Source organism: Cervus elaphus, chromosome 10 (genome assembly GCF_910594005.1).
Source record: "Cervus elaphus chromosome 10, mCerEla1.1, whole genome shotgun sequence".
Taxonomy (NCBI): Eukaryota; Metazoa; Chordata; class Mammalia; order Artiodactyla; family Cervidae; genus Cervus; species Cervus elaphus.
The window spans coordinates 17,550,158-17,568,671 of NC_057824.1; the positions used below are offsets into that span (position 1 = coordinate 17,550,158).

At 48.0% G+C, this 18,514-nt stretch overlaps 1 protein-coding gene and 1 long non-coding RNA gene across 3 annotated transcripts; one reads left to right on the top strand and one right to left on the bottom strand.

Moving 5' to 3' along the window:
• Nucleotides 1–3,980: 3,980 nt before the first annotated feature.
• LOC122701320 lies at nucleotides 3,981–10,717 on the bottom strand. Its single transcript, XR_006343047.1, has 3 exons — nucleotides 10,585–10,717; nucleotides 8,235–8,322; nucleotides 3,981–5,991 (listed from the first exon to the last, which is right to left on the bottom strand). It is a non-coding gene; the product is annotated as an uncharacterized LOC122701320 (long non-coding RNA).
• Nucleotides 8,849–17,724, top strand: ZNF263 (zinc finger protein 263). Of its 2 annotated transcripts, XM_043914130.1 has the most exons (8): nucleotides 8,849–8,936; nucleotides 9,688–10,592; nucleotides 10,949–11,777; nucleotides 12,621–12,801; nucleotides 13,246–13,319; nucleotides 13,585–13,711; nucleotides 15,154–15,270; nucleotides 15,755–17,724. In XM_043914130.1, exons 3-8 carry the CDS (start codon nucleotides 11,391–11,393, stop codon nucleotides 16,924–16,926), a joined length of 2,058 nt encoding a protein of 685 aa, XP_043770065.1. In that variant the 5' UTR covers nucleotides 8,849–8,936; nucleotides 9,688–10,592; nucleotides 10,949–11,390; the 3' UTR covers nucleotides 16,927–17,724. The 2 variants fall into 2 exon arrangements, with proteins under 2 accessions (XP_043770065.1, XP_043770066.1); XM_043914131.1 differs by lacking the exons at nucleotides 13,246–13,319; nucleotides 13,585–13,711 and having other exon boundaries at nucleotides 8,850–8,936.
• Nucleotides 17,725–18,514: the final 790 nt, after the last annotated feature.

Here is an 18,514-nt window from a genome sequence, read left to right on the forward strand (position 1 = left end):
CTTGAATGATGGCATATCCTGCCGCGAAGGGTGGGGATTTTTGAGAGCTGCCATCAGTGAACCAGTGTGGGGTGTCAAGGTCTAAGATGGGCTGATCTGTTAAGCATTGGAAGGGGTTTGGGGTAAGATCCACTGTTAGACTGCAGCTGTGTAGGGGAGGGCCTGTTATAGAAGGTGTGGGTAATAAACTGGCCGGGTAAAAGGGAGCGCAGGGGGAGAGTGAGAGTTGGGGGTCAAGGAAAAAGACGTGTAGAATTTGTTCCCTGGAAGAGGGAGGGGAGAGAAAAGCCGGTGTGATAGTTGGTCTTGGAGGGTGTGTGGAGAGCAGACTGTTGAGGGGGCGTGCCTAGAGAGTTTGTTCGCTTCAGGCACCAGGGCTGCGATGGCAGCCATGGCTGGTACACAGGGAGGCCACCCCTTGGTCACCGTGTCAGGCTGTTTTGATAAATAGGCTATGGGAGCCCAGGTGTCTCCAGCCCTCTGGCATAGAAGCCCCAGGGCCTGTCCTTGGTTGGAATGTGCGCAGAGGAAAATGGTCTGGTGTAACCTGGCAGGTGGAGAGTTGGCACTCGGAGGAGGCTCTGGGTGAGCTGGAGAATAGGATAGGTCAGCGAGGAGGGGTTCATCTAAGGACCCTTTGGTTGCCTCATAAAGCGGCTTTGCAATGAGGGAGAAATTGGGGATCCAGATACGGAAAAAGTTTAGGAGGCCGAGGAGAGACAGGAGTTCCCGTTTTGTTTTTGGAGGCGGATAGACAGTTAAGGCCTGGCTTCTGCCTGGAGGAATGGCTCTTTGTTGGTGGGCTGAGAGCGCCAGGTAGGTGACTTCTGTCTGGGCTGTTTGGGCCTTGGATCGGGATACCCGATAACCCCAGGACCCCAGGGCCTCAAGGAGTTTGGCAGTGTGTTGGAGACAAAGTTTTTGGGTTGGGCTATAAAGGAGGAGGTCATCTACATATTGGAGGAGGTAACTAGGGGCCAGGTCGAGGGTCTGTAGGTCCTTTTGTAAAGCCAAAAAAGTGGGTGCTGTCTCTGAACTCTTGGGGAAGAACTGTCCATGTTAGTTGTTGGGAGACATGAGTCTCGGGGTCCTGCCAGTTGAAGGTGAAGAGGGCTTGGGAGAGGGGGTGGAGGGGGATGGTGAAGAAGGTGTCTTTAAGGTCTAATACTGTGAAGAAGGTTGTAGTCGGGGGAATGGCGGACAGAAAGATGTAAGAATTGGGGACTACTGGGAATGTTGGTGTGATGGCCTCATTGATTTTTTCGTAGATGCTGGACCAATCTCCAAGAGTTTGGTCCCTTCTTTACTGCCAGAATGGGGGTGTTGTGTGGTGAATGGGTAGGAATTAAGATGGAGGCTTGAAGAAGATGGTCAATGATAGGCGTAAGTCCCTTGTGGGCCAACAGGGTGAGAGTACTGTTGTTGGATCATTAGAGCTGAGGGGTCCTTTAGGGTAATGTGGACCGGGGGATGATGTTTGGCTATAGATGGGTGGTCAGTATCCCACACTCGGGGATCTATAGCGGGTAGATACAAGGGAAGGTCAGGAGTAGGGAATGGGGATGGTCCAGATGCCATCTGCATGTAGAACGTAGAGACTGCCTCTAGAGGGGATATAGTAACAGAGACCCCTAATTTGGTTAACAAATCTCTCCCTAGGAGTGCCACTGGGCACTGAGGCATTATGAGGAATGAGTATATGAGGGTCGATTTTCCAAATTGACAGAGTAATGGAGGGGTGACTTAGGTGCTTAAGGGGACTCCAGGGACCCCCTTGATTGTGAGCTCTGAGTTTTGGGTTGGGCCAGAGTAGGAGGTTAAGAGAGAGGAGGCAGCTTCAGTGTCTACTATGAAGGAGATCTTTTCCCCAGCCACTATCCCGTCTACCCTAAGTTCCGAGCCCGTGTTTGGGACATGGGCCGGGGGGCTGGAACCTCGGTCCCGTCATTGGAACAACTCTCGTAGAGTTGGGCTGGGGTTTGGGAGAGAAGTGGGGACCTCCACAGGGGCACCAGAGAATCCCTGGAGACAATCCATCTTCCAGTGTCCCCACTGGCCACAGGTCGGGCACACCTTTGTGGGGGGGCTGTGGGTTTGGGCATACCTTTGCCCAGTGTCCCGACTTGTTGCATCAGAAGCAGGGTCCAGGGGGGATCTTAAGCCCTGGTCTGGGATGACTTGGGCTGGGTTGATCTCTTCCCTTAATTGCTGCCACCAAAAAGGCAGATTTAGCTTTTCTCTCATGGTCTTTTTCTCTCCTCAGTTCAGTTCAGTTCAGTCGCTCAGTCGTGTCCAACTCTTTGCAACCCCATGAATTGCAGCACACCAGGCCTCCCTGTACAGTGCCTCCCAGCACACCAACTCCTGGAGTTTACTCAGACTCATGCCCATCGAGTCGGTGATGCCATCCAGCCATCTCATCCTCTGTCATCCCCTTCTCCTCCTCTGTCGTCCCCTTCTCCTCCTGCCCCCAATCCCTCCCAGCATCAGGGTCTTTTCCAATGAGTCAGCTCTTCACATGAGGTGGCCAAAGTATTGGAGTTTCAGCTTCAGCATCAGTCCTTCCAATGAACACCCAGGACTGATCTCCTTCAGGATGGACTGGTTGGATCTCCTTGCAGTCCAAGGGACTCTCAAGAGTCTTCTCCAACACCACAGTTCAAAAGCATCAATTTTTCGGCGCTCAGCTTTCCTTACAGTCCAACTCTCACATCCATACATGACCACTGAAAAAACCATAGCCTTGACCAGACGGTCCTTTGTTGGCAAAGTAATGTCTCTGCTTTTTACTATGCTGTCTTGGTTGGTCATAACTTTCTTTCCAAGGAGTAAGTGTCTTTTAATTTCATGGCTGCAGTCACCATCTGCAGTGATTTTGGAGCCCCCAAAAATAAAATCTGACACTGTTTCCACTGTCTCCCCATCTATTTCCCATGAAGTGATGGAACCAGATGCCGTGATCTTAGTTTTCTGAATGTTGAGCTTTAAGTCAACTTTTTCACTCTCCTCTTTCACTTTCATCAAGAGGCTCTTTAGTTCAGCTTCACTTTCTGCCATTAGGATGGTGTCATCTGCATATCTGAGGTTATTGATATTTCTCCCAGCAATCTTCATTCCAGCTTGTGCTTCTTCCAGCCCAGCGTTTTCTCTCCTACCCTCCTCCTATTATTGAACACCTTGAAGGCTACTTCTAGAAGGTCTCTTTGGGAGGTCTCGGGGCCCTTCTCTAGTTGTAGAAGCTTGCATCTAATGTCAGGGGCGGACTGGCTGATGAATTGAACATGAAGGTAGAGTAACCCAGCAGGGGTGGTGATATCTAGGTTGGTATATATGACCGCCTCGGTGAGGCGTGTCAAGAATAAGGCTGGATTTTCCTCCACCCCTTGGGTGACTTCCCTGACTATCATAATTGACATGGATATGAGCATTTTTCTGCATGCCCTCTAGGAGGCAGGTGATCATGTGATTGAGTCTCCTAATGCCTGGGTCACCGGGCTGGTATGTCCAGTGGGGTTCTAATTGAGGCACCACCTCATCAGCAACTGGGTTAGCCTGGTCTTGGTTATTTAAGTGATCAGTGTGGGCTTTTGCCACTTGCCAGATATGATCTTTTTCATCTGAAGTGAGAGTGACACTTAAGACATAATATACATCACTCTGTGTGAGGTTATAGGCCTGGGTGAGCCTCAGAAATTATTTTTCTGTATCTGTTAGGGTTTTCAGAAAATGATCCGAACTTTTCTTCTATCTGGCTCATGTCTGACAATGAAAATGGCACATGGACTTCAGTGGGGCCCTCTGGTCCCACCACCTCTCAGGGGAAACGTGTTTGGTATGTGATCACCTGGCAGCGGGGGAGGGAAGAGGGGAGGGGGAATTGGAGGAATGGGGTAGCGGGGTTGAGGAAGACTCAGGAGAGGTTTCGAAGTCAGTAGGTGAGTTTGGTGAGAGGGAAGCGGGGGTTTGATGGTGTGGCTGGTAGGGAGGGGGCTTGTCCGCAGGGTCGAACTCCTGGGGGTGCGGAAGGTCGCGATTGGCGTTTAGTTGAAGAGGAGGGGTCCTTTTGTTTGGGAAGCAAGGTGCATAGAAGGAACTCGTGGGTGGAGCAGGCCTTGCATAGGGAGGGCCTGCTCTGAAGGGCCCAAAAGGCTTGGGCATAGGGGACATCCGACCACTTGCCATTCCGTTTAAGGAAGTTGGTGACATCTTGAAGAATGTACAAGTCAAATGTGCCGAATTCAGGCCAGTGGTTTTGATTGTCCAGTTGGTACTGAGGCCAGATCTGTATGCAGAGCTGTTCTAAGCAGCTAGCTTTGAGTTCAGTGAGTAAGAGTGGTTTGAGATTTTTGAGGACCCAGGCCAGAGGGGACTCTTTTGGGATAGATTGGCCAGACCCCATGATTGGGAGGCAAGCAGAGGCTCCTATTTTGAGTTTGGGTCATCACCCGTAGTCACAATAGGAGTTATGAGAGGAGAGCTCTGTATCGAGGCGCAGGGTCCCCCACTGTCATTTACAGAGTGGCCTTAGGCTGGGGGTCCCCAAGACCCGGAGAGGATAGTATTCTAAGTACCTCTAGAACACTATCTGGATCTTACCTTAATCTAGGGGCCGGAGTGAGTGGAACATTGGATGCAGAGCGGTCGAATGGCAAGAGTTCCCTGTTCTGGAGGTCGTCAGAGAGAGGTGGGGGATAGAGCTGGAGGCCTGGGGGTACATAAGTTACCAATAAAAGGACAAGGCTTGCACCGCTCACAATTCCAGGCTCTGGGATGGGGGAAAACAACAGACAGAGAGAGAGAGGCGAGTGCCTCGCCCTCTCCTGGGTTTTGGCACCAAAAATGTGTAGTTTGAGACAAGGCAATGAAGAAAGGAAGACTACCTCTCCCGAGACAGGTTACCTTTATTCAGGCAAGGAGGGGCGACAGTTGGTCTAACTACCAGGCTGAGCAGGCGCGGGATCAGGGAGGCTTCAGGTGTGGGCTCAATCATGTCCGACTCTTTGCAACCCCAAGGACTATATAGCCCACCAGGCTCCTCTGTCCATGTAATTTTCCAGGCAAGAATACTGGAGTGGGTTACCATTTCCTTCTCCAGGGGATCTTCCTGCATTGGCAGGTGGATTCTTTACCACTGGCGACACCTGGGAAGCCAAATGAAACAGGGAGCCCCAAGAAATATGACTTGGGGAAGGGGCAGGGTCAGCGGCAGTGCTTGTTGCCACAATTCAGTGCCTGCACCTTGAAGGTCTTTACAGCTTTGTTGAGGAATCTGTGCTTTATTATCAGGGCAGTGGGGAACCACTGGAGGATCTGTGTATGGGGGTGAATGTTTGTGTAACGACTATATTTTTATTGTTGCAATTCTGTTTTTGTTTTCTCCCCTCAGAATTGTTTCTCAGATGTGGAACTTCTTGATAAAAGAGGTGAAATAGGGACTTCCCTGGTGGTCCAGTGGTTACAGGGCACATGGGTTTGATCCCTGGTTGGGGAACTAAGATCCCACATGCTGTGAGGGAGAAATATTTCCTAAAAAAAAAAGGAAATATTTTAAATATTCTTAAAACACACTGTCAAATCACTTTTCATAAACTATAGTGCATTCATGGGGTCTCTTTCCTATGTGGAGATGTCGGTATCTATCAATGTCTGAATGAAGGAAGCTTCTCTAACAGCCAGGGCACTTGTGAGGCTCCTTTCCTGAATGAATCCTCTGGTGCTCAGTAGGTCTTACGATGTTGAGAGGTTCTTCCAGGTTGGAGCTCTTAGGGTTTTCTCTCTCTGTAGAGTGGTTATGATGATCTATAAGCTTTGGGGATTTCCATGCAAACTTTCTAAATGTTTTTAGTCTTTTTCTTTGTGTGAAATAGAACCATGGGACACATCCCCTTTTAAAGTAACAATGAATGAATGCAGAGTTCGCAGGTTGTTTTTTCTTTTTCTACTTTGAAGAAGCTTCTTCATTTTCTCTCCTTTCTCTCCTGATGTCAAAATCTGAGAGAAAAAATAGAAATTGAACATATCACCCTGATCCAAGGAGAAAGAGTTGTGTTAAACCAGTCATGGGATGATAAAAACTCCTCTAAGTAGATCCCAAAACTTTTTCTTCCAATTAAGACTGAAATTTTGTTTCTTTCTTTTTTTTTTCTTTCTTTCCTTGAACACCCAACTGTCTTGAAGTCAAATCACTGTTGCATTTCTTTGGAATCCTGTAATTTCTTCACCTGTAACTCTTCTCTCTGCTCCCTGGGGAAGCTCAGGCCAGTTTTGGTACTGGATGTCCTGGCCATGATAAAGACAGGAAGCAGGTTAGTTTAGGTCCCCATTGGTATTTCTGAATTCAGACTGAATTCTGTGGATGACCTCTATATCGATTTCTGTTTTCAGTTTGGATTATTTCACCCGGAACCTCTGTCAGGCAGTTTTTCAAAATTAGGACAAAACTAAAACAAGTGGAAGGCTCCTTTTGGACTTTAGGCTGTTGTCTTCCAGTCTATGGAAGAGCAGTTAGTTCTGTGTTAAAATCAATAAACTAAATTAGCTTTATATTATCTTCTGAATATTTTGATAATAGAATTATCTAAGTTAGGACTAAAATGTAAATTTTCCTAAAATTCTGAGTCTTTTTTTTTTTTTAATTCTGAGTCTTTTAAGGCTGAGAAGCATTGTCTTATTGAATCCCAAGGAAAGAGAGAGAGGTGAAAGTGGGAGTTTTGGAACTGTGTCTTGGACTAATTTCAGTTAAATGATTTTCAAATAAAAATTGGTATCTGAACTGGATTGGTTGGTGACCAGCAAAAAATAAATTTTACATGTTTCTGCTCAATAAGTCTAGAAGTGGATTATCTTGAAATTAACCAAAACAACTATCTTAACAGTGTTTCTGGCAATCTAAGGACAACTAGTAAAATTTTCTCCAGCTCGGTTTCCTGCCATGTCTACCATTCCTTTTGTCACTGGAGCAATTACGGTTTGCTCCCTCTTCCTGTGTCCCTTCCTCTCCCTCCTCACATCTTACAGTCTTTACTGTTCTGGAATAAAATGTAGGTTGATAAATAGTGATTTAAGATCTAAATGGAGGGAAATATTAAATATTAACATTACCAAACAATATTAGCAAGTTAGTTTGGTTAATGTTAACTCGAAAGAAAATTTAAATTTCAGAACATTTTATCAAAATGCTTTATTTTATATTTTCATGGAAAAAGGAAATATGATTAAGATTAATAAAAACAGTGTGTTTCAAATGAAATGCCATTTAAAGTCACTATTTTTCTGTTTGGATTTCAAAGCTAAGCATGGGATCAAAGAGTAATGTGTTACAGGTCAAGACAAGCCTGAAGTCATAGATCAGAGGAAAGCTGTAGTTAAATGGGAAGAAATCAAAACTGGGGAGAGTGGCAAATAGCAAAGACTTAGGTGGTAGAAACCTGCAGGCCAGGATATCCTAAGGTGAGAGTCAGGAAAAGCATTTCAGAATGACAGGAGCTGCTTATGTGCTCCTGCGCCAAAGAGCACAGACATGAACATCTTAACATTTCTGTTGTTCAGTCGCTCAGTTGTGTCCAACTCTGTGACCCCATGGACTGCAGCACACTAGGCTTCCCTTTCCTTCACCATCTCCTGGAGTTTGCTCAAACTCATGTCCATTGAGTCCGTGATGCCATCCAACCATCTCGTCCTTTGTCATCCCCTCTCCTCCTGTATCAGTCTTTCCCAGTATCAGGGTCTCTTAATATTGTAGATTTCATCAGCTGTCAGTTTGAAAACCAGGCACAGACAACTACCACCCCCACCTTGAGTACAAAGGAATCTATGGGACCCAGGCAAGGACTGAAAGCAGCTCCAGAGACAGAATTCAGTACCCCTGAGAACTAAGACCAGGAGTGATAGGGCATTTTTTAATCTGAAATTCAAAGTTGTTTTTTCCTCTACAAAATAGGGAGCCACTGATAGCTAAGGACAATAAAATATAGTTAACTCATCCAACACGGGTTTGAACTGCATGAATCCACTTACACACGGGAATTTTTCCCTAAATACGTGTTACAATACTATACAGTCCATGTGTCACAGTTGGCTGAATCCATGGATGCAGATATAGAAGGCCAACTGTAAAGTTATACATGAATTTTCCACTGTGCAGAGAGTTAGAGCCCCAAACCCTCACTGCATTGTTCAAATATCAATTGTTTAAGAAAGTAAAATCAACAGTGGTTACTCAAGGGCATACTTACTTCTCTTAATTTTCACCAAGCCTTAAAGTAGTGTTTTCTAATCTTTTTCATCATTTAGAGAACTTGATGAAAGTCATGGATCCACTTCCTAGAAAATACACACACACATGTAGTTTTGTGTAAAATATCAAAAGATTTATAAAATCTCCAAATCCATCCACGTGACCCTCTAGAACTGTTGATGGGAGCCACTACCTAGTGGGTCTTAGCAACATGAGCTGCATTTTAAGTGCTCAGCAGCCACCATCACAGGAAGTTCTATTGTAGTTAGAACTGCTGCTCTAGAATTTCATGGACCCTATGTTGAGAACTCCTGCCCCAAATGAACCCTTGTAATTCTGTTGGCCTGTAACCCCACTCCCCATCAAATTGCTCTTTGACTATAAAATACCATCCATAAAAGCTATTTTTCTGTTGGACTATAGATAGACCTCAAAGAAATGGAGGAATACTATTAGTAATTGTGAATAACTGAAAATCTCTCTAGCTTTAAGTACCTGTTAATAACCTAAAATCAAAGGGAACTTAGATAGCAAATGGTTCATCATTTTTTTTGTTTTGATTTGGGTTTTTTTTTTTTTTTTTTTGGCTGCACCATGAGGATTGCAGGATCTTATTTCCCTGATCAGGGATTGAACCTGTAGGAGTCTTAACAGTGGGTCACCAGAGAAGCCCCTCATCCTTCATTCTTACCATCTCAAGGTATGTGTAGTTTGCAAACATTACTATGCCCCACATCCTGTAATAATACTCCTAGTGGCTTTTCTATAACATAGGGTAAGGCTTCAGGAATTTGCTGTGCATTGCATATGTGTGTTCAGTTGTGTGCAAGTCTTTGCAACTCCATGCACTGTAACCCTCTAGGTTCCTCTGTCCACGGAATTTTCCAGGCAAAAAATACTGTAGGGTTGCCATTTCCTACTCCAGGGGATCATCCTGGCCAAGGGATTGAACCTGCGTCTCTTTTCTCTTCTGCATTGGCAGGTGGATTCTTTACCACTGTGCCACCTGGGAAGCTATGCATTAGTCACAGCTAATATTGAGTTCATAGTAAATGCCAGGTATGATTCTAAGCATCCCACATATTTTAGCCCATTTAATCCTCACCCAGTGTTATAAAGTGGGTATAGTATAGTATTATTCCTTCAAAACAGATGAAGGAACTGAGATTTGAGGCTTAATGAGATTGAATAAGAAATGGCAGCCCACTCCAGTATTCTTGCTTTGGAGAATCCCATGGACAGAGGAGCCTGGAGGACTACAGTCCATGAGGCTGCAGTCAGACACCACTTAGGGAGTGAGCACACACCCCCACGAGATTGAATAACTTGTCTGAGATGACAGAGTAAATGCCAGAGAAGTAGTTTTTAGGTTAGAATCTATTGTCTCCTGACATGTGAATGTCTAAAATATGGGAGGAAGAAGTCTTAGAGTCTGACTCTGATTCTGAAAGGGACCTATACCAGCCAGGAGGCCTCTGGGTCTGCATCTGCCACAGTGGTTTGTGGATCTCTTCTCTGGAGTGGAACAACAACAAAACAAATTCTCTGGACTTTTTCCATCCTGTCGTTTAAAGCTGACCCTCTCCGTCCCCACATCCCCTTTCTGGTCACGGCAGCCTGAACTTTAACGACAGACTAAAGTGTGATTCTGGGCAACTGACACTGTACATGGGGATGATAATAATAGTGTCTAGTTCCTACAATTTTGTGTGCCATGAGAATACAGATGCATGTAGCACGGGCTCAATAAACGATTACTGTTTTTCACGATTCAACCCCACGACCCTTTAATTGGCTGAGACCACAAGCCTAACCCTCGGTGGAGGCAATGGACTAGCTGAGCCGGTTTGGGCCGTGGACACCTGCCTCATTGCTGGGCAGCCCTCCCCATCAGCAGCACAAAGCCTGGACTGCACCGGCCAAGAAATCAACCTTCCTTTCACCTCTCACTGTGAAAATTCACGGTGGACCTACAAGGGAGGTGAACAACGACCTGGCCCCGAAGGGCTGGACAATGAAAAAGGCACGCCCCCGACAAGTTTAAAATGAGAAGCCAGTGCGGGCTGGTCCCGACCGGCCCTGAGGAACGTCCAGCCGCCAGCGGTGGGACCCTGGGCTGAGAGGAGAGGGCCATGGGACACAAGAACACTCCCCACGACTGCGCCCGCGCCGGGCTCCATAGCGCCAGCACCTCCAGGGCGCAGGCGCGGGCCCCGCCGCCCGGTCGACCTCGTCTCCCTGCGAGCTCTGCGGCGGCGCTGACCCGGCCGGGGCCACTCTTCCTCGCCTCTCCCAAGCGCCGAGCGGGCGGTCGAGTGAACCGTGGCTCAAATGGCCCCCGAGGCTACCTGGGCAGGTGAGCCCTCTCCTGCAGCTCCCATAAGTTAGGGGGTGAGGGCCGCCTTGAAATCCGTTTTGACCAGGGCAGTGATTCTCAAAACTTGTCTGTGGGGGAAGAATTTCTCCACAGATTTTCGGGCCCACCCCGACACTCAAAAGCAAGGGGTCTAGCGTGACTCGAAAGTCTGCACTTAGGCTTTCCGAGGAATTCTGACCGCGGTAGCCCGGCGGTGTACCCGTTGCACCCGATATAGGCTTAATTTCCACTAACCGACCTAGCGATCTCGCCCCTAAGGTTTCTGGGATCTCGGGCTCGCGCGACGGTCCCGCCTCCCTACCCCAATTGGCCCCTCCTTCGTCCCGCCCCCACAGGCAAATATTTTCTTCTGACTGGTCAGCGGTAAGTGTGTGGCGAAACCTGATCCAATCAATGGGCGCTAGAGTTCTCAGAACGTAATCCGGAAGTTGGTCCTGAGCAGTTCCGATTGGTTGGTGATGCCTAACGCGCGTTGAGACTTCCGGCGTGGGTGCGGAGCGCGGAGTCCTGTGAGGTGAAAGGAGAGGAGCTCAGGTCCTGTTCTAGGGCGGTCTTGGCGGGGGCGGGCCAAGGGGCGGTGCGGCGGCGCCCGCGAGCAACTGAGGCTGAGGCGCAGGAGCCGTTTGCGCCCGGGCTGGAGCCAGCTTTCTCGGTCAGGGTTTGGAGCTCTGGGCCACCTGGCTGTTGCGGACTTCAGCCATCCTTGCGCTGGGCCCGGGGCGTCTTCTTTGGCGTGCGCAACTGGTTTCGCGGCCAAGGCGGTCTGGGGGCCTGAAGATGGCGTCGGGTCCGGGCTTCCAGGACCGGGAAGGGCTCCTCATAGTGAAACTGGAGGAGGACAGCGCCTGGAGCCAGGAGCTGCCCCAGCCAGACCCAGGTCCCAGCCCGGAGGCCTCTCACCTGCGCTTCAGACGGTTCCGCTTTCAAGAGGCCGCTGGGCCCCGGGAGGCCCTCAGCCGGCTCCAGGAGCTTTGCCACGGGTGGCTCCAGCCGGAGATGCGCACCAAGGAGCAGATCTTGGAGCTGTTGGTGCTGGAGCAGTTCCTGACTATCCTGCCCCAGGAGATCCAGAGCAGGGTGCAGGAGTTGCACCCGGAGAGCGGCGAGGAAGCGGTGACTCTCGTTGAAGATATGCAGAAAGAACTTGGGAGACTGAGACAGAAGGTAAGATAAAAGAGCTGTTTTATATGCGGTTTGTTTGACCCCAGTTGCCCATACGAGTTTACTTGGTTGCCCTGAGTAGATCTTAGATGGGCAAGAAGCCTTTTTGTAGATTAGTGAGGAACTTTCATTCTCCAGATTTGCCCCAAGTTGACAGACAGTGAAGAGTGCCCTGTTTCCACCTGCGTTAGAGTGAGCCCAGGAGTTAGCTTGCCAGGTTCAGATCCTCCCTCTGCTTCACACTAGCTTTGGGACTTTGGGCAAGTTACTTAATTTCTTCTGGCCTCAGATCTGCCGCTGGTAAAATGAAAATGTTAAAATACCTCTCTAAGGTGGTTTTTGAGGTTTAGAGAGAGAGCAGCATGTAGTTTGATCACTCTTTTGGCTTAGAGTTAGTGCTTAATAGCTGTTAGCTATTGTTACATTACAGTCTGCAGTCTAATCTTTACAAAGCTGGGTGGCAGTTAATAGTGGAATTTAAAAAGTTTGCAGCTGAAGCTCTGAGGCCATATGCCCCAGAGCCACCCAGATTTACCTTATCCAGTAGTGGAGTGGATGCATCTAGAAGAGGTGGGTGAAAGCCAGAGGGAGTGAGGTGGGTCAGGAGCTGAGTGGGGAAGGTGTGCCCTGGGAGTGAAATCCCCCCGAACCCCACCCCTCACACACATTTTCTCAGTTGTACACAGGATCAGAAGAGTTTGGTTTTAGTGTAACTCATTCTTCTCTCGCTGGGTCTAAAGGGTTTGCCAGTGGTTCTCTGTTGAAGGCTTGCCCTCAGAATTCTGTATTAATGTCCCTTCCTTTTGGGCCCTGTTGTGATGATGAGTGATGTGGGTTGGTTCCCAGGTCACAAACCGTGGGCAGGGAACAGAAGTGCTTTTGGAGGAGCCTTTGCCTCTGGAAACAGCACAAGAGTCACCGAGCTTCAAGCTGGAGCCCATGGAGACTGAGCGAAGCCCTGGCCGCAGGCTGCAGGAGCTGCTAGGCCCCGGCCCCAAAAGGGACCCTCAGACTGTAAAGGAGAGGGGTGAGGAACAGTTATCTGGGCAAGTGGGAGGGAGGAGGGGCTTTGGGGTTGCCCCTGACACTGGCAGGATGCAGCCTCACTGCCAAGGAGGGAGCATTTCTGACCTGAGGGTCCCCAGATGTGTAGTAAAAGATTTAGAAGTGGTTTGGATTCCTCTTGGGGTGGGTGAAGGGAGGGGGATCTCTTAGGAAGTCTTTTTGTATGCCGAAGAGAGACTTTTAGAGCTCAGTGAATGAGGGCTTGAATGCTTGGGCCAGCAGGAAAGACTATTGGTACTCTGTTGTTTTGGATGTCGCGTTATTATCCCTCCGTTGCTTTCTGTTCAGTGTTGGGTCCTGCTAGCAGAGTCTGGGTGTCAGGGAACAGTGGACACTGTGTTGTGATAATCCTTGGGTTGCCAAGATTTAAGGATGCCATTCTCATTATCATTTCTGTCACCTTCAGCATTATCTGCTCCCTGGCTTTCTCTCTTTCCTCCCGAAGGAAACATGGAAGACAAGGAGCTGACTGGGCCCCAGGTGATGTGGAAGTTCTCGTTGTCTCCCCCCAGTTGTTCTTGTGGGGTGGGGTCCTTTTGCCACTTAGAGAGGATCCTTACTACCTCACCACATGCACCTCCCCACCTTCTTTGTTTGTCTCCGCCACACTTCACTTGTAGGCCTAACACCCTTCTTCCCCATGAAATGAGTCCTTGGCACCCCTGGGTTTTGCCCTTTAACCTGTGACTCTGCTTGAATTGTTCTTGGTGCCTTAGGGCCTAAAGGTGATCTTGTGCTATTTCAGTTGCCTGAGAGCTTAGAGGACGTGGCTATGTACATCTCCCAGGAGGAGTGGGGGCGTCAGCATCCTAGTAAGAGGGCCCTCTCCCGGGACACGGTGCAGGAGAGTTATGAGAATGTGGACTCACTGGGTAAGGACTTCTTTTCCAAGGATGAAGACTGAGCCATTTCTGACCAGGGTCCTGTTCCTTAGCCACTCGCCTCCTGGGTGTTAAGTTCTGAGTTTGGCCAGGAGACCTGCCTTTGCCTAAAGTCCCTTGGACTAAGATCAGTTAAATATTTGCCAGGTGCCACAGTTGGCACACTTAAGGGCCCCAGCTGCCAGAGATGAGGGCAGGGAGTCTGAGCCATGATGAACTTACCAGGGCAGAACAAGTCAAATCCAGTGATGCTCACCACCACCCCCATCCCCACTTCCCACGCATCACCCACAGAATACTGTGGGGTTCCAAGTTCCTGATGCCTTGCAATTTTTTTTTTTTTTTGCCTTGCAATTTTAAAATGCTTATTCTTCTGACCTTATGTTTTCTGTGCTCCATTAGTATTTCTGGGCTCTTCCCCAAAGACACAGGTTTCAGGGCACTGGCATCAACATTCCAGCTTAGTGACTGTCCCAGTCCTTGAAAATTGAGGAAGGGGGGAAGCTTTGTAGAAATTTGGAAATGATACATATTCAAAACGGGTGTAAGTAATTTAAACATAAATTAAGATGCGTCTTCATATTGAACTATTATGCAGAGATTAAAAATGAGGTCTGTAAAACAGGGCCAAAAACTGATCGTTGGATTAAGTGGAGAGTGTGTGGGTATTGTATAATTCCTTCATCTTTTCTGCATGTATGGAAATTCTCATAATAAAAACTTGAAGGAATCTTAAAAAAAAAACCCAACAAAAAACAGGACTCTATGTTACCACTGTAGCTATCTTGATGCATACCTGGTAGAAAAGAAGTTTGGTTGCCTGCATGGGGGCCTTCTCCAGGGTCTCTGCCATTGTGCTGTGGCTTGGCACCCTAAGTTGAGCACAGTTCATTCAGTGAGTGCTAAATAAGAAGAGTTCAGATCATGATTTCTTGGGACTAACCTTTTTAAAGTCCATGTTTGATGGAGTTGGAGTGAGCATAACACAGGATGGCTCTTTTGGGTTTTAATCTCAGAGTCCCAGGTCCTTTTCTGATTGTCCATCATATTACATTTTTTACTTCTGGAATTGTCCCAACTTAGTTTCATAAGGGTCAAGACTCTTTCAGAGTATTACACTTTGATTCCTCAAGGAACTGACCACTCTGACCATGTGCATTAGAGTGTTTTAATTACAAAAGTTTTACATTGTCATTGCAAAAAGTTTCAAGTACCACACAAGTGTAGGAAGAAAAAAGCCAGTCTCCCTCATCTAATTTCTTTCTCTGGAGGTAACAGTGGGAATAGTTTAGTGTATGTTCCAAGTAATTGCTATCAGACTTACTGCACCTTCGTATCCATCCTCTGAAGACAGGGAGCAAGACTATCTTTGTTTCTCTTGTCTAGTTGAAGAAAGTAGTGACATAGAAATCCGTTTCTTTCATTGTGGTCAGAGTCTCAGGTTCCCAGTCAGGAGGCCCTGAGCATCCAGGTGGAACATGGAGGAAGGCCCTGGCATCCAAGTGTCCAGACTTGCAAGGAAGGTCTGAGCTCCAGGACCCCAGCTCCAGGTAAGGAAAGCAGCTGAGCAGCCTGCCCAGCTAGTCTCCCGCTGTTGGGAATAAGGCATTCGAGGGTCTTGGTGTAAAGCTAGCCTGTCCCCACTGCCCACTTCCATCCCAGTGATGGCAGGTGAGGTTCCCAGGGTGCAGAGTGTAAGAAGGCATTCATTCCTGGGTTCACTTGCCCACTTTTGTCCCAATCTTGCTCCATCATACACTTTTCCTGAAGGACAGAAGCCAGGGGCTCAGTTGGAGAGGGAGGTCAGGGCCCCCACAAGGGAATTCAAGACTGGTTTGAGCTCTCATTCCTGAGTGATGTCCCCACACCTCATATGGCTGCCTGTCTGGAGTGAGTTACCAATATGGGGAAGATGGGAAACTGAGGGAGAGCGAGGCCTTCTGGACTTCTGACATACCGGCAGTATCACGCATGGGATTTCCTTTTCTCCTGCATAGACATAACATGGGGGTTTGATTTCTTTTGCTCTTCCAGGGGAAGAGAAATTTGAGAACCAGGAAGAGTGTGCTCAGTCTGTTTCACCTGAGAGCATCCATCGCCAGGTGCTGCTGGCTGGTCAGGCCAGAGGGGAGGTGCCCTGGAGTCCTGAGCAGGGAAGGCCTCGGGATAGGGCAGAAAAGCTTTGGGAGCCTCCCACAGAGGATCGACTGGAGCAACCCTTAGTGGGGGCCACAAGTTGCAAAAAGCTGGGACGACCAAAGGAACTGCAGCCAAAGAAGCTCCACTTATGTCCCTTGTGTGGCAAAAATTTCTCTAACAACTCGAACCTGATTAGACACCAGAGAATACATGCAGCAGAAAGACTGTGCATGGGTGTGGAGTGCGCTGAAATCTTTGGTGGGAATCCACACTTTTTATCACTACACAGAGCACACCTGGGAGAGGAAGCCCATAAGTGCCTCGAGTGTGGAAAAAGCTTCAGTCAGAATACCCACCTGACTCGCCACCAGCGAACCCACACAGGTGAGAAGCCCTATCAGTGTAATGTGTGTGGAAAGAGCTTCTCTTGCAACTCCAACCTCCACAGGCACCAGAGAACACACACAGGTGAAAAGCCCTACAAGTGCCCTGAGTGTGGGGAGATCTTCGCTCACAGTTCCAACCTCCTCAGGCACCAGAGAATTCACACAGGAGAGAGACCTTATAAGTGTGCCGAGTGTGGGAAAAGTTTCTCTCGCAGTTCACACCTTGTTATTCACGAAAGAACTCATGAAAAAGAGAGGCTGTACCCCTTCTCTGAGTGTGGGGAAGCAGTGAGGGACAGCACGCTCTTTCTTAAAAATCCCGGGACCCACCCCAAAGCCGAGAAGAAACTCTTCCAGTGTTTGACTTGTGGGAAAAGCTTCCGGCAGGGCATGCACCTCACCAGACACCAGAGAACACACACAGGAGAGAAACCATATAAATGTAACCTCTGTGGGGAAAACTTTTCTCATAGATCCAACTTAATCAGGCACCAGAGAATTCACACGGGAGAGAAACCCTATACCTGTCACGAATGTGGGGACAGTTTCTCTCACAGCTCCAATCGGATTCGTCATCTGAGAACCCACACAGGAGAGAAACCTTATAAATGTTCTGAATGTGGAGAAAGCTTTTCTCGAAGTTCACGCCTTATGAGTCATCAGAGAACTCACACTGGATAGAAACGATGGGATTTCTTTTGGGCCCAGATAAGGTGGCCTGTTCAGAGGGGCCTGTTGTTGGGAGCTCATATTCCTTACACATCGAGTAATTACCCTGCCCCCCCAGGGCAGCGTCCTCCTGAGGGAAGTACAGAGGCAACAAATGATTAGCATAAAACTCAAAAGGAATTCTGTTGGAATTAGTGAGAATAGCAAGTCTTTGAGGTGACCCACTCAGGGTGGAATTCTCTATGAAGTACTTCCTGTCCCAGGGCACTCCTATCCCCCTCAGCATATTTAGCCAGCTTGTGATGTGGGTGCCTTATTCTGTCCTGTGTCCATACCAACAACTTTGGGAATCCACGAACTTGCTTCCTCACTTGGGATATTCATCAGGAATATTTGAGCTCCTGAGGCCCTTGAGAGCAAAGAAGAGTGATCAGGTCTCCTGGGAAAGCAGGAGGCACCAAAATACTGGTGGTGAGTTGCAGCTTTTCTGAAAGCCTGGCTGGGAAGCTCATAGGCAGTCGGGGGCACCCACCGTCCATGGCCTGACCGTATTGGTTATTAGCAGGTCCTAATGTAAGTGTCACCTCAAACAAAAAGGAACAAGAGACTTAAGGGAAACAGTAAGGCAGAATTTGCAGGTCTGCCCGGAAATAGGCAGAGGAGTTTACCCTTTTGCAGAGATCGTCTTCAGAAGGTTCACGAAAGATGGGTTCCTTGGGAGACTTTGAAAACATGGATCCTGGGGAAGTTGGGAATCATGCCCACCCCTGTTGAAAATATGTTTGGATGTTAATAAATATCTTCAGGAAATATGAATGTGTGTGACTCATCATTGAGGGCCTTTGTCTTATCTGCCATGTTGATCTGTCTGTCCACTTTGGGAGGAGGCCCTGCTTTCTCTTTCTGGTTTTGTTGCTAAGGAAGGTTCTGAAAAAGGTGACAACAGACAGGAGGAGGGAGGGAGGGTGTGGCCCTGGCTGGCTGCAGGCTGAGGTTGCTGTGTGGAAACAAGGGTCAAGCCCAGTGGCTGCTTCGGGTGATGTCATAAAGGTGTGCATTAAGTTGTGTGTGTGTGTGTTTATTTTCCTCCTCTAGCATATAGCAGTGACCATGCCTTTTGATTGTTTAGAATGTTTGCTTTCTTGCAAAGTAAAGATCTGGCTCTTCAAAAACAAGTTATTTTTGGTCTAGGAAATGGTTGCTGGGAAAAAATGCTGCTGGTATGACTGAGTTATTGCCCATGAGTGGAGAGAGACTTGGGGTAGAGGGCAAAATTACTAGGGGAAAGCATTACATTTTACAATGGGGAATCAGGAATAGGAATTCAGAAGTGTGTTTCTGTGGAAAAGAGGATTCCAGAAAAATTCTAGGAGTGGGAAATGCTGATGCCAGGAAAACATTGCAGGTTTTGACCCTAGAGGAAGATACCAAATTAGCTGTTCTTCAGGAGGAAAAGATGAAATATTCCATTGGCAACAGACTGTTAAATATAGCATATTAAGTGAGGGAGGTACCCCTGCATGCTCCTCACCCTTTCCTGTATCTGTCTCATTCCTTGCCCCTTCTCTTGAGAGCAGCGGTAGTGTGGGGCTTGGGCACC